This window comes from Brachycentrus maculatus, unplaced genomic scaffold, assembly GCF_059751285.1.
Source record: "Brachycentrus maculatus isolate JH-2025_06_01 unplaced genomic scaffold, ASM5975128v1 h1tg000685l, whole genome shotgun sequence".
Taxonomy (NCBI): Eukaryota; Metazoa; Arthropoda; class Insecta; order Trichoptera; family Brachycentridae; genus Brachycentrus; species Brachycentrus maculatus.
This window is the reverse complement of record NW_028281417.1, coordinates 66,024-91,909: the sequence shown is the minus strand read 5'-3', so window position 1 is coordinate 91,909 and position 25,886 is coordinate 66,024. Positions and strand designations below refer to the sequence as shown.

The following is a 25,886-nucleotide window of genomic DNA, read 5'->3' as shown; positions in this document are numbered from 1 at the left end:
CAAAATGCAATACCAAACAATTCCAACAAAACTTAAGTACAACATTTTGAGTGTGTCCAAATACTTGTTCACAAAATCTGGATTATCTCCAATTACAGGAGTTATTTTCATATTATTTTTTGACATCTCATCAAAGATGAAGAAGAATATGGAAGTCTGGGCATTTGCGGGGCTGACGACCGTCATAGGCTGGTTTAAGTGATCACTTTACACACGTGTAACATTCACCAATTCTACCCATTATTGACAACCACACTACTCAAATTCTTGGAAGTTCTATCTATATGAACCAATTTAGATACCTTGTTCTTGAATCACTAAAAAAAAAATAATAATAAAAAGCTTCTTTACATCTCACCAATAGATGTCTCTAGTGAAGTTCTAGTGATTCAAGAACAAGGTATCTAAATTGGTTCATATATATAGAACTTCCAAGAATTTGAGTAGTGTGGTTGTCAATAATGGGTAGAATTGGTGAATGTTACACGTGTGTAAAGTGAACACTTAAACCAGCCTATGACGGTCGTCATCCCCGTAAATGCCCAGACTTCCATATTCTTCTTCATCTTTGATGAGATGTCAATAAATAATATGAAAACTTAAGTATTTAGAAACCAAATACTTCAATAACCTACCTACAGATATAAAAAAGACATTAAAAAATCAATAAAAAAATTAAATCACCCACAAACATAAACTTTAAATAAAAAGTGTAGGTCCCTCTCCAAGCACAAGAGCTTAGTCTCTTGGAGAGAACACCGTAATGAATTTTAAGATTGTAAAGTAGGAAAATTCTAGAAAATGATTTAAATTATAAAAAAAACTATTGTAACTGTAAAATAAATATAAAACAAAGCAAAAATAGCAATTCGTATGCTGCCAGTGTGAATACCTGCCTACATCTTTTATTCTTAAGTCTAGCGAGTGCGTAGTAGTCAAGTTGGCAATCCTACGCGGCGCGCTGTCACAGTCTGTGATAACCAATTGGTTTTATTTTTTTATTTCTTTAATTAACTAACTAACTAACTAACTAACTAACCATCACGCCGCTTCCCCGCAGGGGTAGGCAGAGAGAATAGAGCGCCACACCACTCTGTCCTTGCAAACATTCTTCGCCTCTTCCACGTTCATGCATCTCCTCATACATACCCGCCGATTGTTACGACTCCTAACCTGACCACTTTCAAGTATTTGGCATACCTGATCTTGCCATGTTTTTCTCGGTCTTCCTCTGCTTTTTTTCCGCTAACATTCGCCTCATAAATTTGTTTTACCGTTCTTTCCTCACTCATTCGTTCCACATGTCCAAACCATCTCAACACACCTTTCTTAATTTTATCGATAATGCTTATCTCAGCTTTGCATTCCTTCCTTATTTCACTATTCGCACATCTATCATACATCGTTTTGTCACACATTCTTCTGAGAGATCGCATTTCGACTGCATTCAGTCTACTTTCATCCTTTCTTTAATTACGTAATACAAACTTTTATTTACACTCAATTTACGAAAATTAAAGAAAACACTTCGTTTTTTACCACTTGAGTTTTATTATAGACTACATGTTTCACAAGTTAAACTTCCATCATTCAGGTCTGTATAATAACAATTAATTATAATTATTATACAGACCTGAATGATGGAAGTTTAACTTCTGAAACATGTAGTCTATAATAAAACTCAAGTGGTAAAAAACGAAGTGTTTTCTTTAATCATTGTAACATGTCTTACCACAAAGTTAATGCCGAAACAATAAATAAAATTTACAAAACATTTATTTTAAAATTCTTTCAGACTCTTTTCATTCTACATACATTCAGGCATCTCATCATACATTTTCAAACCCTTATACATGGAACAATTTAGTGACTCGGTTTTTGTCAACAATGACAGTCTTATTCTATCCTTATTTCTAGTGATACGTTCATGAATATTTCTGTTTAACACTATTTTATCCTTAAAATATTTTTGTGGTTTATTGTTTAAAAAAATTAAATATAAAGATCAGCGTATTTAATTTTGGTCCCTTTTTTATACATAACCAGTTTAGTTCTCTTAATTTTTCTATATTATTTTCTATTTTTCTTAAGCACCATTCTCATCGCTTTATTTTGTATAATTTCCAATACAGTGTTGTGCTTTATTCATTAAATTCTTTATTGTATAACCTCTAAGCTGCTCGATTTCGAGTGTCAAACTTTCCGTTCCGTGCTGGATTATTTTACATTACAATATTTTTGACAAAAAAAACATATTTTTGCCTATTTTTTGTAGTGAAACTTTCGGATATCCATCATAGATGTTCACAGTACACAATGCACTTTACTTATTATGTTTTTATGGTGTATTTACACAAAAATATTAACATTTACGAACTCGCGGCCTAAAGTATGGCGGCTGTATAGAAGACGCGGCTGTCGTATCTGCGGAGCACGAGCCGACCGGAAGTATTCACGATAAAGTTGACACTAAATTAAAATAATTTCGATATTTTATGACAATAAATCAAAGAGAACTAATTCATCCATGCCTCGAACCAAAAAAGTGCAAAAAAATTATCCATAGGTGTTGATATAAGTACGTAAAGTTGAAAAACGACGATGCATGTGATCCGCAGTCAACGGTACTTCTATAAAAAAACGACAATAGATGCGATCCGCAGCTTACGGGATAATAATAAAAAAATAAAACAGGGTTTAATTGTGTTCCCTTAGGTACACCCGAGGTCCTTCGGACAATTGTTTCCTGAGCGATCGCCAGTACCGTTCCTTGGATCTCTATAACGACGTAGAACCAGATAGAGATTCTGATGTATACGCCATGAATCCTGACAGAAGGTTCTGCAAAGGATTGGAAGGACCACAAGGTCCCGGAGGAAAACCTGGATATGATGACGGCTTGGAAAGTGGTAAGGCAAATATGATTTAAATTATATTTTTTTTTTATATTTTTGCTTTTAATTCTGTCATTGAACGATTTTCCGCAAATATATTTGAGGAATTTTTTATATTTTTTAATTAAAAGTTTTTAATACAACATTTCGAGTGTGTTCAAAAACTTGTTCACAAAATCTTGATAATCTCCAATTACAGGAGTTATTTTCTTATTATTATCTCATCAAAGATGAAGAAGAATATGGAAGACTCGAATTCTTGGAAGTTCTATATTTATGAACCAATTTTTGAAACATTATTCTTGAATCACTAGAACTTCACTAGAGACATCTGTTGGTGAGATGAAAAGAAGCCTTTTTCTGGCGTTTCTCACGTGTGTGATTATAATCCAGGATTCGGACCTCACATAATAATAAAAGAGTTTCTGCTCAATAAAAAGCTTCTTTTCATCTCACCAATAGATGGTGGACCATAGTCAACATCAAATAAAGCCGCCAATAATTTAGTAATGACACCAACATTAAAAATAACTCCATCGTTTCTGTGACGTCATTCATTGCCAACTTACGAAATTAACGTTTTTTCGAGGCGAATTTTCCAAAAGAAAATTATTAATGAAAATATTAATTATATCGGCTGTTATAAACACTTCACGAGTCGAATACAATCCCTTTATAGGCTAAGTATGTTAAATTAGATATTCCTCCCGTCTGACAGAGATCCATTTAAGAGAACAGGCCCAGATATATGACAGCTGTTGAAGTGATTGGGATATACTTTGATCCAAAAGGCAACAGGTCGCAGAGTGACTTGAAAACTAGAAACATTTAAACAATTACAGTCTTTATTTCAAATGTTACCCATCTCTTCGATTGCAAAATCCCATTGTCTGTTCTGATTGTCCAATCACTCCACGTGACAGCTCGACTTCTCGCCGGCGAATGACAATACGACAGGAATGTTGGTATTGCCACATTAGCGACTTGACGTTTCGACTTTAGCAAATTCAACGGTCCACTGGTTCAGATAAATGAAGATTACAGAATCTACAACATTCTGAGTGTGTCCAAATACTTGTTCACAAATCTGGATTATCTCCAATTATAGGAGATATTTTTCAAATTATTTTTGACATCTCATCAAAGATGAAGACAAACATGTAAGTCTGGGCATTTACGAGGCTCACGACCGTCATAGGCTGGTTTAAGTGTTCACTTTACACACGAGTAATATTCACCAATTCTACCCATTATTGACGTAGGTTTGTATAAAAATACTCAGGTATCTGTAATTGGAGATAATCCAGATTTGTGAACAAGTATTTGGACACACTCAAATTGTTGTAAATAAATCAACTGGTCAAATTATAAGCTAAAATAATAAAAAAATGAAAATTTTATTTTCTGGCGTTTCTCATGTGAGTGATTGTAATCCAGGATTCGGACCTTACAAACTAATATAAGAGTATTATTTTTTGACATCTCATCAAAGATGAAGAAGAATATGGAAGTCTGGGCATTTACGGGGCTTACGACCGTCATAGGCTGGTTTAAGTGATCACTTTACACACGTGTAACATTCACCAATTCTACCCATTACTGACAACCACACTACTCATATTATCCATATTCACTATCCATATTCTTCTTCATCTTTGATGAGATGTCAAAAAATAATATGAAAATAACTCCTGTAATTGGAGATAATCCAGATTTTGTGAACAAGTATTTGGACACACTCAAAATGTTGTAATATAAGAGTTTTTGTTCAGTAAAAATATGCTTTTCGTCTCACCAATAGAAGTTCTAGTGATTCAAGAACTATGTTTTTAAATTGGTTCATATATATATATATATTTAGAACTTTCATGAATTTGAGTGGTGTGGTTGTCAATAATGGGTAGAATTTGGTGAATGTTGCACGTGTGTAAACTGATCACTTTACCAGCCTTAGACAGCTCATAAGTCCTGTAAAAATCTTTGTCGAAATGTCAAAATGTAAAATGTACTCGTTACTGGAGAAAATCCAGATTTGTGAACGTATCTGGACACACTCAAAATGTTGTAAAATAAGTTATGCAGTTTGACATCAAAGAAGCAGAGGTAGACCGAGAAAAACATGAAAGTGGTCAGGTATGTGTGAGGAGATGCATGAACGTGGAAGAGGCGAAGAATGTTTGCAAGGATAGAGTGGTTTGGCGCTCTATTCTCTCTGCCTACCCCTGCAGGGAAGCGGCGTGATGGTTAGTTTTTTTAGATCAAGCTTGTCTGAGAGTCGACAGCCTCTCACGGGCAGAGATCTGTTGAAATTATTGGACTGAAAATATCCCAGGTCATAGATGTACTGTGACAATGTTAGATATTACTTTAATCGTGTCTGTTACAGATTGCTTCTGGAGAGTTCGCTCGGGGAGGAGGCTGACTCCTGAGGTGACCAAAGCTGCTCTGGAAGTCCGAAGTTTGGCAGAGTGCGAGGAAGAGTGTCTTCAGCTGACGACATTCACTTGCAGGGCCTTCAGTTACAGGTGACATTCATGTTTATTCTATGTCCTTTTTATGTTGTTGAATCTAAACTCAGCTGTATTTTGCAGCTCGGTTTGATATAAAAACATAAACTATTACTGGCATGGTTTACTGGAGGGGTAGAGCGCTTGTGTTAACTAACTAACCATCACGCCGCTTCTCTGCAGGGGTAGGCAGAGAGAATAGAGCGCCACACCACTCTGTCCTTGCAAAAATTCTTCGCCTCTTCCACGTTCATGCATCTCCTCATACATACCCGCCGATTGTTACGACTACTAACCTGACCACTTTCAAGTATTTGGCATACCTGATCGGGCCATGTTTTTCTCGGTCTTCCTCTGCTTTTTTTCCCACTAACATTCGCCTCATAAATTTGTTTTACCGTTCTTTCCTCACTCATTCGTTCTACATTCCCATACCATCTCAACACACCTTTCTTTTGTAAATGGAATGTTATAAATACCTATTATTTAACAACATTTTTAGCATGTCCTAATACTTGTTCACAAAATCTGGATTATCTCCAATTACAGGAGTTATTTTCATATTATTTTATGACATCTCATCAAAGATGAAGAAAAATATGGAAGTCTGGGTATTTATTTGCTCCGTAAATGCCCAGACTTCCATATTCTTCTTCATCTTTGATGAGATGTCATAAAATAATATGAAAATGACTCCTGTAATTGGAGATAATCCAGATTTTGTATTAGGACACACTCAAAATGTTGTAAATAAATTGTTTAATCAAATTATAACCTTAAATAATTAAAATGAAAATGATATTTTCTGGCGTTTCTCATGTGTGTGATTATAATCCCGGATTCGGACCTCATATACTAATAAAAGAGTTTCTGCTTGGTAAAAAAGCTTCTTTTCATCTCACCAATAGATGTCTCTAGTGATTCAAGAATAATGTTTCAGAATTGGTTCATATATATAGAACTTCCAAGAATTTGAGTGGTGTGGTTGTCAATAATAAGTAGAATTGGTGAATTTTACACGTGTGTAAAGTGATCACTTAAACCAGCCTATGACGGTCGTCAGCCCCGTTAATGCCCAGACTTCCATATTCTTCTTCATCTTTGATTAGATGGTCAAAAACAATTTGAAACATAACTCCTATAATTGGTGATAATCCAGATTTGTGAACAAGTATTTGGACACACTCAAAATGTTTTAAATAATTTCACATTAATATTATGAATACTCTTGATCGTTAACAGATAAAAAGATATTTAATCTAAAAAAGTATACTTAAATAAACTAACTAACTAACCATCACGGCATTCACCTGCAGGGATAGGCAGAGGGAATAGAACGCCAGACCAATCTGTCTTTGCAAACAATCTTCGCCTCTCTCACATTCATGCATCTCCTCAAATACATACCCGCCGAAAAAACCTATTCTTTTGTTACTCATTATTTTAAATGTATTGATGTAACTGTTCTGTAAAATTCGCAGATAAAATAAATTTCTCTCTTGCAGGCACGGTTCGCCCGTGATAGGTGCCCCCGCGGAGAACTGCCTGCTGGCGGACTCGCCCGCCTCGGCGCTGTCGGGCTCCGCCCTGGCGCCGGCGCCCCCCTGCGCGCTGTACGAGCGCGGCAGCTACGGGCGCGGCTGCGAGGGGGACCCTTTCCGGCTGGACACGCCGCAGCACCGCCCTTCCAGGCCGCACGGGGGCGACAGGGGCAGGAAACCTGATGAGAGTAAGAGACTGCGTTCTGTGCCAGGGATGGATAATCTGAGGATAGGAGACTGTATTCTGTATTAGTGATATAAAACTTGAGGAAAGTAAGAGTCTGTATTATAAAGTATTAGAAAACCTTTATTAGAAAAACTGTGTTTTATACCAGTGATTAGAAAGCCTGACGATAGTAAGAATCTGTCATAGCTTTAGAAAATCTGATGATAGTAAGATACTGTATTCTGTGCCAAGGATAAATAATCTGAGGATAGGAGACTGTATTCTGTATTAGGGATAGAAATGCTGAGGACAGTAAGAATTTGTATTATATACCAGTATGTATTATAGAACCCAATGAGAGGAAGAGTTTGTATTCTGTATTAGGGACAGAAAAGCTGAGGACAGTAAGAATTTGTATTATATACTAGTATTAGAAAACCCAACGAGAGTAAGAGACTGTTTTTTGTACCAGTGATGGAAAACCTGATGATAGTAAGAGGCTGTTTTCTGTACGAGGGATAGAAAAGCTGAGGATAGTAGGAGACTGTATTCTATACCAGGGATTGAGAGTCTCCCTGCTCTTGCTCTTTGGAGGACATTCACATTGCTGACTATATCGGTCCATAGAGTGCGTAGCATTCTACGACATAGCCACATTTCGACCGACCAAAAGCGTCACAGTAGGACACCCCATTGAAAGCTGTCCCACCGCATGCCCAGATCTGATACAGAAGCATCTAGGCTTCCTGACAGATCTGCTCTTGCTAAGCAAATTTTTTTTTGAACTAAGTTGCAAAATTTTTTGAAAATGTGAAACAATATAAAATTGTATCCCGATTTTACTGAATTTACATTTAAAAGCTTTCAATATACCTGTCACTGCCAAAATATAAATAAATACAAGACTGTAAGTCCATCACCAAATTTTCTAGAAGTACCCCAGTGTAGGCAGTGAAAGGGATTAGCGTTTAGTTCAATTAGTCAGCTAGATCCGATTCCGACTCGACGTTGGCTGGTACACAGACGCCCACAGCCCCGACCAGCACAGCAGACAGACACGGAACAGTGCAAAGACATTAACAGAGGTCAATCATCGCATTACCACCCAACCATTATCGACACTCTATTTCGGATCCCTTTCACAAGTAACGACACATATATACATACGTATATACACATATATTTTTCTTGATTCACGCCTATCATAATCTTGACGAACGATGGACATAAAAAATAAAGAACAACCCTATCTCACAACCTGGTACAAAGTCTCAACAATAACACAGAAGGACACCACAATACAGCACGCTACATTCGTGATTTTTGCTTGTCCGCAGTGTGCTACCTACAGTACGACACGTCCGCCAAGCTGCTGCCGTCCGCCGTGCGCGACGGCGCGCGCCTGGGCACAGAGCACGCGTGCAAGCTGCTGTGCGCGGACCGGCTGCGCGCGGGCCGCACAGGCAGCGGTCAACCGACACCCCACTTCAAGTGCATGAGCTTCAGTTACACGTGAGTGATCTGGCTTACTTACTGCTTACTTCAATCTTATTCTTGCGTCCAGTATTGAACAAAGCCCTCCCTCTTGGACTTCCACAGTTGGACGCGACAGTCCACGTTTAAAAATTATTGATTTAATCGTGTTTTCTTCTTCTTTTTCTCCTTCCTAGGCCTTGCCTTGAGTCTTGAGCCTTGTGGTCTGTTTTTAAGAGGGACTATCCTCCTCGATGTGGATTCCCAGCTGTCAATCCATCTCTACCCTGGGTTTGGCCGTGCAGTGCGATGTGGGGGAGTCTGGATGGTTCCATTCACCTCACATGCGTCTACCATTGTCTTCTTCAATACCTTCCCCACCTAACAATATCTTCCATCTCGCATATTTCTCTTATCCTGGTCCTCCTTATTCTATCTAGTTGACTCTTGCCAGATATGCTCCTTAGAGCCTTTTCTTTTCTTTTTTTTTTTTAATATATTTTTTTTACATTAACTATACCATATAGAAACATTTATTAAAAAAAAAACACATTTAAAATATTTTTTTGCAGACCCACCAAGCCACCTTGTGTGTCTTGCAGGTGTTAATTCTTGGGACTATCAAACCTTAGTTGTGTGTAAATCGTGTATCATGGTTGGGTACTAAAATATTTTTATATTTTTTCTAGTTTTTTGTTCAACGATGATACTCATCCACAATATTTCACGTACCGAAATTAACTTTATATGTTTATAAATCAAAATTGGATTATCCCAATAAGACTTAATTGGCAGTGCCATCTGTTAAACGCATAGCAACACACGCAGTAATAAAACATTGCTCATATATACAATTGTTTTCTTCCTTGCCTCTCGAGGTGATTTTTCACAAAAACGGCCCTTCAAGAATTACACATCATCATTATGTATTTTATCCTGTATTTGGAGACAATCCAGATTTTGTGAACAAGTATTTGGACACACTCAACATGTTGTAAATCATTATGTATCTTGGTTTTCAGGTCAGACCCGGATTTACCTCCCAATAAGGACAACTGCCTCTTGTCCGATATCCAGCTGAGGGACCTCCAGCCAGATATTGACTACACTCCTGCCAAAACCCACTGGCTCTTCGCCTACGATACGTTTGACCCAGAATGTGAACCTGTAGGACCGCCTGGATTTGGTCTGATACCATCAGGGTATGTGATATTTAAACAAATACTCATATATATTTTTAAATTCTAGGTGTGTGTACTCAATGAGTTCATGAGTTGACCAGTCCTAAAAATAGATTTAGTCGATCGTAATAGGATGTCCGCCTCCGTAGCGTAATGGTCAGCACGCTCGGCTACCGTACTGGAGGTCCCGGGTTCGATTTCCAGGGGTGGCCAAATAAATATAAGCGATTTTTTCACACTTATATTTATTCAATATTACCTTGGACTGGTTTTAAGATTTTCCTCTATGTGCAGCTGACAGAGAGTCCCTCAGGACTCTATAACTGCTGCGGGTGGATGGTGGGCTCAGATACCTTGGACTGGTACCGGAAGCGGAGGGCTGATCACCTTTCCTTCATGTGTTAACGATCAAGATAACACTGCCTTTATATGATGCAGTGCCCTATGCACCATTGGGGTGTGGATGAGGGTTTGAATGAATGAATGAATCATAATGTATTGTGAAATGGAAAAGAATTTAAAATAAATTTAAAAAAAAACACCACACAGGTTTTGTCCTACGAAGAAGGAGACTTGTATATTGTTTAAAAAATGTTGATACGACCATAATAATGATTTCTTTTTCAGGGGCGATCATCATTCCTCTTATCCCAGTGAACGTCCTGACCATGGCCCACCAGGTCACTATGGGCCAAGTGGTCCTCCAGTCCGACCTCCTTACGGTCACCATGACCACCCTTCTCTGGACCATAGACCAGGGCATCTAGGACCAGCGGAACCAGACCACCATAGGCCAGGCCCGTCTGGACCTGGAGGACTTCCTGGATACCCGGGACCCTCTGGGCCTAGTGGGCCTAGCGGGCCTCCAAGACCACTGGATCATGATCATGGATACGATGGGGATAGAAGGCAGGAGCCAGGAGGTGAGGAGGACATCTAACCAGTATTATTTTAACTCTTACCAATCTGTAGGCCAGACATTCTGGCCCGTATGATTCTAGTAGGCAGCTCCGTGGGCCACAATGTCTGGCCCGGCGCAGGTATAACTTTAATCACTGATTTCTCTATCACCCGAGTATATTCTACCAACAAATATTTCAGATAAATACAGTTAACTAACTAACTAACTAACCATCACGCCGCTTCCCCGCAGGGGTAGGCAGAGAGAATAGAGCGCCACACCACTCTGTCCTTGCAAACATTCTTCGCCTCTTCCACGTTCATGCATCTCCTCATACATACCCGCCGATTGTTACGACTCCTAACCTGACCACTTTCAAGTATTTGGCATACCTGATCGTGCCATGTTTTTCTCAGTCTTCCTCTGCTTCTTTTCCCGCTAACATTCGCCTCATAAATTTGTTTTACCGTTCTTTCCTCACTCATTTGTTCTACATGTCCAAACCATCTCAACACACCTTTCTTAATTTTATCGATAATGCTTATCTCAGCTTTGCATTCCTTCCTTATTTCACTATTCGCACATCTATCATACATCCTTTTGTTACACATTCTTCTGAGAGATCGCATTTCGACTGCATTTAGTCTACTTTCATCCTTCTTTTGCCAACTCCACGTTTCACTTCCATACATTAGAGTTGGAACCAGGTTGTGCACTGCCAGTTTAGCTTCCGCTGATAGGTTTTTATTTGCCATAACTGATTTCAGTGCACCATTCACTTTGTTCCCAGCATTCACTCTCCTTTCTATCTCTTTATCAATCTTTCCATCCCTAGAAAACTTACTACCCAAATACACGAAATCATCTACCTGTTCCAAAATCTCTCCGTTTACCAATATTTCACATTCAGATAATATTTCACATTTAAATACAGTTCATCTTAATTAACATGGTCATACGAATGGCCAGACAGAGTGTCCCAAAATTAGGGCACGAAAATATTTGTATAATAAAAATAATACAAAAGTTGTGTGCCCGTATGTATTATATTTTATATTGATATTCTCATTTACAAATACATATCACGGGAGAGGAAGATTAATGCCAATCAATCAATAATACATATATAGCTCACTCCTTTCAAGAACGTCATAAATCAAAAAACTAGATTTTTGTGGAGGACGTTTTTAAAGTTTAAAAATATTATACAATGTATTAAAAATAAATATCAAGCCACTTATTGAACAATTTACTGTGCACCAGATCTTTTAAGGTAAAACCTAAAGAACATTTTGAGTGTGTCCAAATACTTGTTCACAAAATCTGGATTATCTTCAATTACAGGAGTTATTTTCATATTATTTTTTGACATCTCATCAAAGATGAAGAAGAATATGGAAGCCTGGGCGTTTACGGGGCTTACGACCGTCATAGGCTGGTTTAAGTGATCACTTTACACACGTGTAACATTCACCAATTCTACGCATTATTGACAACCACACTACTCAAATTCTTGGAAGTTCTATATATATGAACCAATTTAGAAACCTTGTTCATGAATCACTAGAACTTCACTAGAAAACCTAAAGGTTTTTTTTTCATTTGAAAAATATTAAGTATATTAAAAAAAATAATTAAACAATACCTTTTCTTCGAAATACAAAAACAACACTTTCTGCCCTGTAGCGGGTAAATATTGAGTTAAAAATATGCCTCTTTTGCTGGGATATAGTACATTTTCTCGGCATTCCGAAAACATGCACAGCTGAAAATTGACGATTTTTGATTTATGACATTCTTGAAAGGAGTGAGCGATATGTATTTTATTTTGTATTTTTTATAGACCTCGGGCAGGACACGTGGTCCTATTTCACGGTGTCGGGTTGGCCATGCCGCAAGGGGTCTCGCTGTGCGCCCAACAAGCTGGCGGGCTACTGGAGCTGTGAGCTGGAAGGAGGAGAAGTCGGCTCGTGGGACTATTGTTGTCACCCCAAGCACCGCTGTGGACACTCCAGAGGCCTGGAGTATCCTTGGTGAGTAGATATCTCTCTTTATAAAATTAAATTAAATTTTGTCCGCCTCCGTAGTGTAATGGTCAGCACGCTCGGCTACTGTTCTGGAGGTCCCGGGTTCGATTCCCAGGGGGAGTTAAATAAATATAAATGAACATTTCACTATAATATGTATTCAATACTACCCTGGACTGGTACCTGAAGCGGAGGGCTGATCACCTTTCCTCATGTGTTTACGATCAAGATAACACTGCGTTTATATAATGCAGTGTCCTATGCACCATTGGGGTGCGGGTAAGGGTTTGAATGAATAAAATTAAGTTACTTAATAACTAGTACTACTACTACCATCACACCTTAGGCAGAGAGGATGGAACGCCACACTCTTCTGTCCTCGGATCCTTCACATCCATACATCTAGTCATACATCCCTTTCGATTACGCTGACTTTAGGTTTTCAGATTTTAGGTTCTGATTGATCTGATCGTGCGAAGTCTTTTTCGGTCGTCTTCGTTCTGTTTTCCCTCTCACATTCGCCACATATATTTTCTTACTCATTCTCTCGCTATCCATTCGCTCCACATGTCCATACCACCGCAAAGAGCTCTTCCTAATCTTTTCAATTATTCCTCGTTCAGCCTTACATTCCTTTTTTATATTGGTGAGATGTAAAGAAGTTTTTTACCAAGCAGAAACTCTTATATTAGTATGTGAGGTCCGAATCCTGGATTATAATCACACACATGAGAAACGCCAGAAAATACCATTTTCATTTTTATCATTAAGCTTATAATTTGACCAGATAATTTATTTACAACATTTTGAGTGTGTCCAAATACTTGTTCACAAAATCTGGATTATCTCCAATTACAGGAGTTATTTTCATATTATTTTTTAACATCTCATCAAAGATGAAGAAGAATATGGAAGTCTGGGCATTTACGGGGCTGGCGACCGTCATAGGCTGGTTTAAGTGATCACTTTACACACGTGTAACGTTCACCAATTCTACCCATTATTGACAACCACACTACTCAAATTCTTGGAAGTTCTATTTAATTATAAGAATAATAAAACCCTTATCCGCACCCCAATGGTGCATAGGGCACTGTGTCATATAAACGCGGTGTTATCTTGATCGTTTACACATGAAGGAAAGGTGATCAGCCCTCCGCTTCAGGTACCAGTCCAGGGTAATATTGATTAAATATTACAGTGAAAAAATCACTTATATTTATACGAACCAATTTTGAAACATTGTTCTTGAATCACTAGAACTTCACTAGAAACATCATAAAGATTATAATCCAGGATTCGGATCTCACATACTAATATAAAAGTTTCTGCTTAGTAAAAAGCTTCTTTACATCTCACCAATAGATGTCTCTAGTGAAGTTCTAGTAATTCAAGAATAAGGTTTCTAAATTGTATCCTTTCTTATTCTGTCCGCCTCCGTAGTGTAATGGTCAGCACGCTCGGCTACCGTTCTGGAGGTCCCGGGTTCGATTCCCAAGGGGGGTAAAATAAATAAAAGTGATTTTTTCACTGTCATATTTATTCAATATTACCCTGGACTGGTGGTACCTGAAGCGGAGGGCTGATCACCTTTCCTTCATGTGTTAAACGATCAAGATAACACTGCGTTTATATGATGCAGTGCCCTATGCACCATTGGGGTGCGGATAAGGGTTTATATATCTTAAATGTTACTTAATACATAAAAGGTAAGTAAAAAGGTAAGTTACTAAATAATAGTAATCATTTCTTGGAAAACTTGTATTTTAGTAATGGCTTAGGACACCATGATACAAGATATGCCATCTGTAGATTATTTATTTGATATGTAGAAAGAGAGATCTTTTCTTGAATGTTTTTGGCAGGTACTTTGTGGCACATTTTATGAACTTTATAAAATAAAACAACTTTGTTTAAACACTTTATTATTATAAGTACACTTTAATCAACCGGTTTCGACAAGACCCTTGTCATCATCAGGGTTTATTATCTAAAGGAGGAAGATCCATGGCGATTGCCTGGTTCATAATATGATCAGGTTCTCTGCGTCCTATGTGCCCATACCACCTCCAATTGCCTTTCCTCTACCTTACTCTTGATGCCTGTTACAGCCAGGCTGCCACGAATGCGTGAACTCTTTATTTCATCTCTAAGGGACACTCCAGCTGACCATCTAAGCATTCCAGCAGTTTCTAGTAGCCTAGAGTAGGTATTATACATCGTGTAGCATTCGGAGTCATAACGGAGTGCGGGTCTGATAATTATTTGGTAGACTTTTACCGTGGCTGCCATTTTTACAACTTCATCCACCCACACTTATTCTACGCAATTATAATTTTCAATTTTCAATTTATTTATCAGCGGAAGCTAAACTGGCAGTGCACAACGGAGTCCTGGTTCCAACTCTAATGTATGGAAGTGAAACATGGAGTTGGCAAAAGAAGGATGAAAGTAGACTGAATGCAGTCGAAATGCGATCTCTCAGAAGAATGTGCGACAAAACGATGTATGATAGATGTACGAATAGTGAAATAAGGAAGGAATGCAAAGCTGAGATAAGCATTACCGATAAAATTAAGAAAGGTGTGTTGAGATGGTTTGGACATGAAGAACAAATGAGTGAGGAAAGAACAGTAAAAAAAAATTATGAGGCGAATGTTAGCGGGAAAAGAAGCAGAGGAAGAACGAGAAAAACATGGCACGATCAGGTATGCCAAATACTTGAAAGTGGTCAGGTTAGGAGTCGTAACAATCGGCGGGTATGTATGAGGAGATGCATGAACGTGGAAGAGGCGAAGAATGTTTGCAAGGACAGAGTGGTGTGGCGCTCTATTCCATCTGCCTACCCCTGCGGGGAAGCGGCGTGATGGTTAGTTAGTTAGTTAGTTATTTATTTTCAATTAACATATACATTACAAACAAAAAAATTAAAGCGTATACAAAATACATTAAAAAAATATAAGAAAGAACTATTGCTTGAGTTGTAGAAGAATCCCGCTTCGGAAAACTCCTTCATTCACATGGCACAGATCAATATCCAATGAAATATTGTTCAACATAGCGGTAGCTCTTCTTACAGGTACAACCATCGGCAGGTTGGTCCTGTGTATAGGAATGTGAAACAATCCATGCTGACGCTGTCTTAGCTAACTATCGGGAACATACAGACCAATGTCCCGGATAGTTTCAGGATTATCGATCATACCGCGCAACAATGTATAAAAATGCAAAATCAAATACACATTCCTTCTAGTCTCTAAACTATTGTAGCCGAGCATACCCTGGAGGAACTGGGTCGGGTAGAGCCGAGGATAATAACCGTACTCTCTCATGTAGAGATACCTCAGAAACTTCTTTTGGACTTTCTCTACCTTAAGAGAGTACTTAAGCTCGTGTGGCCCCCAAATCATCGAGCCACCCTCGAGTCTATTATATTTTAGTCAATAATTGTTTGTGCTTGATGTAACTGTTTATAAAATTTCCAAATAAAATCAAATAAATGCGATGTTTTCAGGTGTTACGTAGGTGCGTCTCGCGAGCAATGGCGTCCATGCAGCGATCAGTACTACCCTTACGCCCACTCCAGCCCATCTGCTCCCCACCAAGCCTTGCTACCCTGGGACAGACCTGGTCACAACGACCGAAAAGACCCAGGTATTCTTCTGCTTCTTTTTCCTGCTAAAAGATCCTCGTAGCTGCCTGTTTCGTTATATGTCTCTTGCGACGAGGACTGGCAGCTGTCAGGCCATCGCTTTGGAGGTCTTCCAAGTGGTCTTCGGAAGAAGAGAACCCAGACGGAAGCCTGGGTTCCCTTGAAGAGCAATTTGGGCCATTGTGTTTTCTTGCATTATATTGACATGGGCATTCCTATCCATTATTGTACATGATCAAAAAAACTTAACTAACCATCACGCTGATTCTCCTCGAAGGTAGGCAGAGAGAGAAGAAAGCCATCCCACTCTGTCTCTGCAAATGATCATCGCCTCTTCCACGTTCATGCGTCTCCTTATACATGCTCACTGATTGCACCAATTGACCTGATCACACCCAAGTATTTGAAAAACTTAAACATATTTAGTATCAAATAAAATTAAAATGTAATTGAGATGATCAAATTCAGAGGACGAGAATGTGGTGGGTAATAAAAGCAGAGGAAGACCAAGTAAAATTTGACTTGATTAAGTATTTCAAATTTTTGAAAGTGGTTGGCTCAGGAATCGGCGTGTATTTAGGAGAAAATGTATGAATATGGAAGAGGCAATAATTGCTTGCAAAGACAGATTAGTGTAGCGTTATTTTCTCTCCGCCCATTCCTTAGGGGAAGCGGAAGATAGTTAGTTAGTAAGTTAGAGACCATTAATCTGTATGAATTGAAATTAATTCAAAAGATTTATTCATCCACCGGAGTGCCCATCAGACAAATGTCAATGACCTCATCTGTCAAACAGTGTAGTGGTAAATTGATAAGATAATTGATCAACCAATCAATCATCTCGTCAGTTCCCCAACTCACGCATTCAGTCGCTGAATGACGGCGTATTGGAGCGGACGTACCGCCTATGTCTCAGTTGGCAGCGAGTTGGTACTTGCTGCGTAGTACGATTTCCATACAAACATCAACTGGGTTCTTTTGGTACCTCGCTTCGGATTATAAGTAATACAAGTGTTTTTGCCTAGAATTGTCACTCATGAATAACATGAAATTATAGTTACTTTAAACATCAAGTGTAAATCCACTCACGAGTAGGCATAGGCTATGAAACTTAAAAAGTTGAAGCCTGAGTAGGGATGACCTGAGATAAGTGGTGTTGCATAAGCCGTAGCTAGATTTCAGAGTCACTTGGACGTTGGGTAATTCAAAAAAATTATGTGTAATTTTTGAATGATCAGTACGAGAAAGGAAAATTGCCATTTTGTAAGCGGGGTGAAACCAAATGTTGTACATTTTGTATGTTCTTGTATATAGTTGTTGTTCCTTGTTAGGACGTCACCGTTTTACTGGTAGACCATTTTTCCCGAACTCCGACCGAAGATATTGGGACGACCTGTATAGGGACGGACCCCAGTCGTACTACGACGAATGTAATAACCCTAGACCAGGTAAGACGCTTAATTCAAGATGTCCATCCAGTTTGCACAGCGAAAAATCCATAACGTGGAGTTTTTGGACGCTTTGAGACATTGCACAGATCACACGGTGGAAAAATGTTAATAACATCACTAAAAATACCAAAATGACTAATTATACCAGTAAAGATATGGACCCCAGTCATATTACAACGATTATAACAATCTATGACCAGGTAAGACCATAAATTCACGATGTCCATTAAGTTTGCACAGCAAAAAATCTATAATGTGAAGTTTTTGGACGCTTTGAGATACTGCACAGATCACACGGTGGAAAAATGTTAATAACATCACTAAAAATACTATTGTGACTAATCATACCAGTAAAGATATGGACCCCAGTCATATTACAACGATTAGAATAACCTAAAACCAGGTAAGACCATAAATTTACGATGTTCAGTAAGTTTGCACAGCAAAAAATCCAAAACATGAAGTTTATGGACGCTTTGAGACATTGCACAGATCACACAGTGGAAAAATGGTAATCACATCACTAAAAATACTATTGTGACTAATAAAACCAGTAAAGATATGGACCCTAGTCATATTACAACGATTATAACAATCTAAAACCAGGTAAGACCATAAATTCACAATGTCCATCCAGTTTGCACAGCGAAAAATCCATAACGTGGAGTTTTTGGACGCTTTGAGACATTGCACAGATCACACGGTGGAAAAATGTTAATAACATCACTAAAAATACTATTGTGACTAATAAAACCAGTAAAGATATGGACCCCAGTCATATTACAACGATTATAACAATCTAAAACCAGGTAAGACCAAAAATAAATTCACGATGTCCACTATGTTTGCACAGCAAAAAATCCATAATGTGAAGTTTTTGGACACTTTGAGATACTGCACAGATCACACGGTGGAAAAATGTCTATAACATCACTAATAATACCAAAATTGAATAATCATACAGTAAAAAAATGGACTCCAGTCTTACATAAATGATTATAACAATCTAAAACCAGGTAAGACCATAAATTCACGATGTGCATTAAGTTTGCACAGCAAAAAATCCATAACATGGAGTTTTTGGACACTTTGAAATACTGCACAGATCACACGGTGGAAAAATGTTTATAATATCACTAATAATACCAAAATGACATAATCATGCAGTAAAATAATGGACTCCAGTCTTAATACAATGATTATAACAATCTAAAACCAGGTAAGACCATAAATTCACGATGTTCATTAAGTTTGCACAGCAAAAAATCCATAACATGAAGTTTTTGGACGCTTTGAGACATTGCACAGATCACACGGTGGAAAAATGGTAATCACATCACTAAAAATACTATTGTGACTAATAAAACTAGTAAAGAAATGGACCCTAGTCATATTACAACGATTATAACAATCTAAAACCAGGTAAGACCATAAATTCACGATGTCCATTAAGTTTGCACAGCAAAAAATCCATCACTTCAAGACATGGCACAGATCAAATGGTAGAAAATTTTGTATCACATCATGCAATATACTAAAATACCTAATCACACCTGCAAAGAAATGGACCCCAGTCATACTACCACGAATGTAATAACCCTAGATTATGCAAGACACTAAATTCAAGAAGTCTATCCAGTTTTCACAGCAAAAATTTCATCACTTGAAGTTTTTGGATACCGTAGAACGGGGATACTTGAACTTTGATGAGTTACTTGAGCCTAGTACAAAAAAAAATTAATCTGTATTTGTTATTGTATGAACTTATACACATGATTCATTGTTTCTTTGACAGGTGACACTTATACGTTCATTATTGTACCGTAGACCAAATACAGATCTAATTTTTTTTTGTACTGGGCTCAATTCAATTCAATTCAATTTATTCAATTTATTCAACAAAAAAATAATATATACATAACAAACAATATTCAAGGCGTATATATTAAAAGTAAGCAAGAAGACTTAAAGGTGTAGAAGAATCCCGCTTCGGAAAACTCCTTCGGACACATGGAACAGATCAATATCCAATGTGATATTGTTCAACATAGCGGTAGCTCTTCCTACAGGCATAACCATCGGCAGGTTGGTCCTGTGTATCGGAATGTGAAACAATCTATGTCGACGCTGTCTTAGGTAACTATCGGGAACATACAGACCAATGTCCCGGATAATTTCAGAAAAGTGAGGTCATCTTCTACACTTGTTATATTTCTTGCCGACTGCAGGTTAAAATCACCCAATATAATAATAAACAAGTAACACATCAAAGTTCAAGTAGCCCCGTTCTACGGTACTTCAAAATAATGCATAGATCACATAGTGGATTTTTTTTTATCATACCCTTCAATATACTAAAATGCCTTATCACACCTGCACAGAAATATCTTATCATACCTGCACAGGTAAGGCACTAAATCCAGGATGTCTACTAAGTTTGCACAGCAAAAAATCCATAACGTGCAGTTTTTGGACGCTTTGAGACGTTGCACAGATCACACGGTGGAAAAATGTTAATCACATCACTAAAAATACCAAAATGACTAATTATACCAGTAAAGATATGGACCCCAGTCATATTACAACGATTAGAACAATCTAAAACCAGGTAAGACCATAAATTCACGATGTCCACTAAGTTTGCACAGCAAAAAATCCATAACGTGCAGTTTTTGGACGCTTTGAGACATTGCACAAATCACACGGTGGAAAAATATCAATTACATCACTCAATACGCTAAAATAACGATATCATACTGTTACATACAGAGGTAGTGGAAGAAGATCTACATATATATTATAACCATATTATTTTTTGACATTTCATCAAAGATGAAGATGTTAGCGTGTGAAGCGAGCTGGAAGTCCCGGGTTCGATTCCCAGGGGAGGGGGGTAAAAATATATATTAGTGATTTTACACTCTAATATTTTTTTAAATACTACCCTGGATTGGTCCCTGCAAGTGCAAGAGTGATCACCTTGCCTTTATGTTAGTAAATATCAAGATAACACTCCATCAATACGATGTAGTGCCCAATGTACCTCTGGGTGCAGAAAAGTGTTAGAATAATGTATTAGAAGATGTTTTTTTTTTGTTGACATCTCATCAAAAAATAATATGAAAATGACTCCTGTAATTGGAGATAATCCAGATTTTGTGAACAAGTATTTGGACACACTCAAAATGTTGTATTTTGAGTGTGTCCAAATACTTGATACAGAAGATGCATGAATTTGGAATACGCGAAGATTGTTTGCAAAGGCAGACTGGTGTGGCATTGTATCCTCTACGCCTGCGGGGAAGAGACGTGATGGTTAACTGGTTATTTGGTGAATAAGTTTAAGTTTCCGTTTTTCTTTCTAGGCTACGTCCGAGTCCCAACCGTCGAGAGGAACCCCATAAAGTACCACCACAGCCATGGCCCTTCACAGCATGGACCAGACAGACCACACTGGGTTCCAGTCAGGATACCAGAGGATCCCGAGGACTCAGGATTCCTGGATCCACCTAAACCAGGAGGATTCGGAACACCGAGGTATATTATACTATACAATATATCCAGGGAAACACAAAGAAAAAAAAACCGGCACTGACAAATACTAAACTCTGTCATTCTCTTCATTTTCCTATACGATATGTTTAAAATAGGTATAACTGGCAGTACACAACGGAATCCTGGTTCCGACCCTAATGTATGGAAGTGAAACATGGAGTTGGCAAAAGAAGGCTGAAAGTAGACTGAATGAAGTCGGAATGCGATCTCTCAGAAGAATGTGCGACAAGACAATGTACGATAGATGTTCGAATAGTGAAATAAGGGAGGAATGCAAAGCTGAGATAAGCATTATCGATAAAATTAAGAAAGGCGTGTTGAGATGGTTTGGACATGTGGAACGAATGAGTGAGGAAAGAACGGTAAAACAAATTTATGAGGCGAATGTAATTGGGAAAAGGAGCAAAGAAAACCGAGAAAAACATGGTACGATCAGGTTTGCCAAATACTTGAAAGTGGTCAGGTTAGGAGTCGTAATAATCGGCGGGTATGTATGAGGAGAAGCATGAACGTGGAAGAGGCGAAGAATGTTTCCAAGGACAGATTGGTGTGGCGTTCTATTCTTCTGCCTACCCCTGCGGGGAAGCGGCGTGATGGTTAGTTAGTTAGTTATAGATTTATATATTTCTTTACATACGCCAAATATCACTTTGGTTTTCTAATAACCCTTTAAAACATGAAAATATATTTATTGTTTTCAGATATTGGCCTGTTTCGTATCTGCACAAAAATGGACCCCCAAATTCAACTTATTACAAATTCGATGCTGAAAACGGAAGGAGCAACGGTCCACGCAACGGTTTCGACAGAAGACCGGATGTGAATCAGGAAGCAGATAGAAGGAAAGACGATAAAGTAGATCAAAAATCTATGGAAGGTGCCACGGATAAGATACCGGAATCAAAAATGACAACTGAAGCTCCATTAGATGGTTCTAGAAGTGGAAGAGACAAAGAAAACGGAATGAATAATACTAACGATGGTAAAATTAGCGATGATGGACTGGTTTTGATATCGAGCAGTAATATGGGTAAACCAGCAGATCCAATGGACAAAAGAGGAAGGATTGTGAAGAATAATTCAAGTAAAAAAGAAGACTCGAAGGGAATAGATGATAAACTAGAAAATTTCTCAGGTGAAGCTGTTGAAGTGTTTACAGTAGATGAGCCGGTGAAGATCACGGACAAAGATGCAAAAGCGAACCTGGAGAGGTTGCTGAAGGAAGAAAAACAAATTGAGGAAATTGGTAAAACATTTGGTTCAAAAGATGACAGCAGAACTAGTGTGGTAGTCGAAAAAAGATCGGGACAGAACTATGGGATAAGATCTAGATTCAATCCAGAATTTGTACCAGTCACTCTTGAAAACAAGGCAGAGAAATTCGAAGACGAGCATAAGGTCAATTTGGGACTGCCAGAAGAAAGCTACGTAAACAGTTTTAGAAATTTCACTTCAAGAAATAATCGAAAGTTGTTCAACGGAGACAGAAGGTATTCAGAACCTAGCAATCAAGATGAAAGACGCCGGAGCTGGAATGACAGGGAAACATATGATAGATCTATCAGCGATCGCAGAATTTCATCAAACTCGGATCCGTTCGATTATGAAGTCAAACGCCACGTGTCTACAGCCTTTGAATCAGACGAATCCAGATTTGGAAATCACAGATCATCAAAATCGCTCAAAACACAAGAAAATTTAGAAAATCTAACCGATGACGCATCAAAATCTGTAGTTAGCAATGGACAAGTATTCTACGAGGTGTCACCAAAAGACGCAGAGCTAAAGAAACCGCTCGGCAGGATAGAAAAGGTAGAGTTAAAAGATTACGCAGTCAATGTAAAAGTACCGGGTGACAAAAATGAAAACTGGAATGGGTTAGGCGATGTTGAACCAGTTTCAAAAGCGGAAATCCAAGGTGGTTTTAAAAACCAAAGGTTGATTGACCTTCCAGCTAGAGACGCTGTTCATCACATAAGCAACAGAGACGATTCAAAGAAGTCTTACAGAAGAGACAACGACGTTTTCGAAGAAGCGAGGCATAAAGCTGTCCAAAGAACGGATAAAAAGCCTTTTCAAAGCGCCAGGGAGGAGTCGGTGGAACCAACAGTGCCATCTTTTGCTAAAATTTCATCTGGGACTACCCAGTTTGGGGCCAGAACGGGAAAAGTGAAGAAAGTAGAACTTCCCAGAGCCCTGGCGGGAAGCCGGATCATCAAAAGAGGAAGGAGGAACTTTAGACTCAGCTACAATCCGAACGCAGTCAGGAAACGACTTCTAGAAGCACAAAAACAGAGGGAATCCGAAGAAGTCGTATTGTGATTGTTTGGCTGTTAATATTTGACCAAGTAATGAAAAGTCCAACCAAAAAAATAATACATTCTATCAGTTTTTTTAAAGAGAAATATTTTTGTCTAAGTAAATATTTCATTTTCATATTTAAATAATGGTGTTAAAATTATTCAGCCACAAAGCTTTCTTATGTTTGGTCGTATACAGAACTACTTTTAAGACAATTCGCTCACTCCTTTCAAGAACGTCATAAATCAAAAATCTTGATTTTTCAGGAGAACGTTTTTAAAGTTTAAAAATAAAATACAATGTGTTAAAAATAAATATCAAGCCACTTTTTGAACTTTTTACTGTGCAACAGATCTTTTTAGGTAAAACCTGAAGGTTTCTTCTCCATTTGAAAAATATTTAGTATATTTAAAAAAATTATTAAACAATACCTTGTCTTCAAAATGCAAAAACAACACTTTCTGTCCTGTAGCGGGTAAATATTAAGTTAAAACTATGCCGCTTTTGCTGGGATATAGTACATTTTCTTGGCATTCCGAAAACATGCACAACTGAAAATTGACGATTTTTGATTTATGACGTTCTTGAAAGGAGTGAGCGAATTGTCATAAGTCGTTGGATTTTTTTATATGTAAAACATCATTTATTCCACTAAATTAACGCCGAATCAATAAATATTAAACTTTTGAATTTATCAATGTAGAAACGACCATTTATATTTTTTTGAAGAGAAATATTTCTGCTTTTATTATTTACAAAAATATTTCAATTTCATACTATGTATGTGAGCCTAAGCGGCTCATTATTAGAAATAGGTATCAAATTGTGGTAGAGTGGGTTCGAACCGAGAAACTCTGACTTGAGAGTCTGCGACACTAACCACAAGACTTCACAACCGGAATTCTACTGACAGCTAAAATCTAACTGCGCTATGGGTTTTTGAAGCATGGTGTAAAGCGCTGGTAATTTACTGGGTTTTTAAAATCCAATTACTCGTGATATTATATTTAAACATATTTTAAACTTCAAGTTTTATATAATATAATTTTTTTAGTATACTATAGTATAGTAAAAAGTATGCATATTAACTCTCCTTATCATTCATCGTTCACATTGTGTAATAACTAACTAACTAACTAACTAACCATCACGCCGCTTCCCGCAGGGGTAGGCAGAGAGAATCGAATGCCAAACCACTCGGTCTTTGCAAACATTCTTTGCCTCTTCTACATTCTTGCATCTCCTCATACATACCCGACGATTATTACGACTCCTGACCCGGCCGCTTTCAAGTATTTGACATACCTGATTGTGCCAAGTTTTCCTCGGTCGTCCTCTGCTTCTTTTTCCAACTACATTCGCCTCATAAATTTGTTTAACCGTTCTTTCTTCACTCATACGCTCCACATGTCCAAACCATCTCAACACACCTTTCTTAATTTTATCGATAATGCTTATCTCAGCCTTACATTCTTTCCTTATTTCATCATTCGAACATCTATCAAACATCGTTTTGCCACACATTTGGCTGAGCGATCGCATTTCGACTGCATTCAGTCTGCTTTCATCCTTCTTTTGCCAACTCCATGCTTCGCTTTCATACATAAGGGTCGGAACCAGAACTGCATTGTGTACTGCCAGTTTAGCTTCCGCTGATAGATTTTTATTTGCTAAAACTGATTTTAGTGCACCATTCACTCTGTTCCCAGCATTCACTCTCCTTTCTATGTCTTTATCAATCTTTCCATCCCTAGAAAACATACTACCCAAATATATGAAATCATCTACCTTGGTGTAATACCACTTTGATAATATAATAGTGAACGATGAATGATAAGGAGAATGTTATATTACTATACCTAACACTCTAGGTATATTACTATACGTAGAGTGTTATGTTATAAGTTATAATTAATGCTTGTATCGAAATACTGTAAGATAATTAATATATAGTTATAAAATACAGTTTATTGACCTTTTTTAGACATTGTTGAAAAATTACCATTTTTTTTAATCTAAGGACCAATGTTTGATTCAACTTATAATCTCACCTCTACAAAACGGCAATACGACGCATTATAAGCATCCTACAGGCCACTTCATTGATTGATGAGGCGTTCTGTTGATCGCGAATGAAAAGAAGCGTTGTCAAATTAAATATAGAAAAGATTTTTTGGTATTTAACTAAGAATTTTCCACCATGATAAGCTGTTTTAAAAACTACCATAACGTACTTT

General features: G+C 37.8%; 1 protein-coding gene across 1 annotated transcript in view; it reads left to right on the top strand.

The window, feature by feature from the left end:
- LOC148300611 (uncharacterized) overlaps positions 1 to 25,886 on the top strand; it is a 58,596-nt gene extending 32,710 nt beyond the window's left edge. Inside the window, exons 8-17 of the mRNA XM_088274527.1 lie at positions 2,716 to 2,909; positions 5,281 to 5,419; positions 6,907 to 7,130; positions 8,446 to 8,620; positions 9,604 to 9,783; positions 10,390 to 10,685; positions 12,507 to 12,696; positions 16,205 to 16,344; positions 21,159 to 21,330; positions 22,050 to 25,886. Of these exons, the coding sequence (XP_088130653.1) occupies positions 2,716 to 2,909; positions 5,281 to 5,419; positions 6,907 to 7,130; positions 8,446 to 8,620; positions 9,604 to 9,783; positions 10,390 to 10,685; positions 12,507 to 12,696; positions 16,205 to 16,344; positions 21,159 to 21,330; positions 22,050 to 23,670 (3,331 nt within the window). The 3' untranslated portion in view covers positions 23,671 to 25,886. The remainder of the gene's footprint in view (positions 1 to 2,715; positions 2,910 to 5,280; positions 5,420 to 6,906; positions 7,131 to 8,445; positions 8,621 to 9,603; positions 9,784 to 10,389; positions 10,686 to 12,506; positions 12,697 to 16,204; positions 16,345 to 21,158; positions 21,331 to 22,049) is intronic.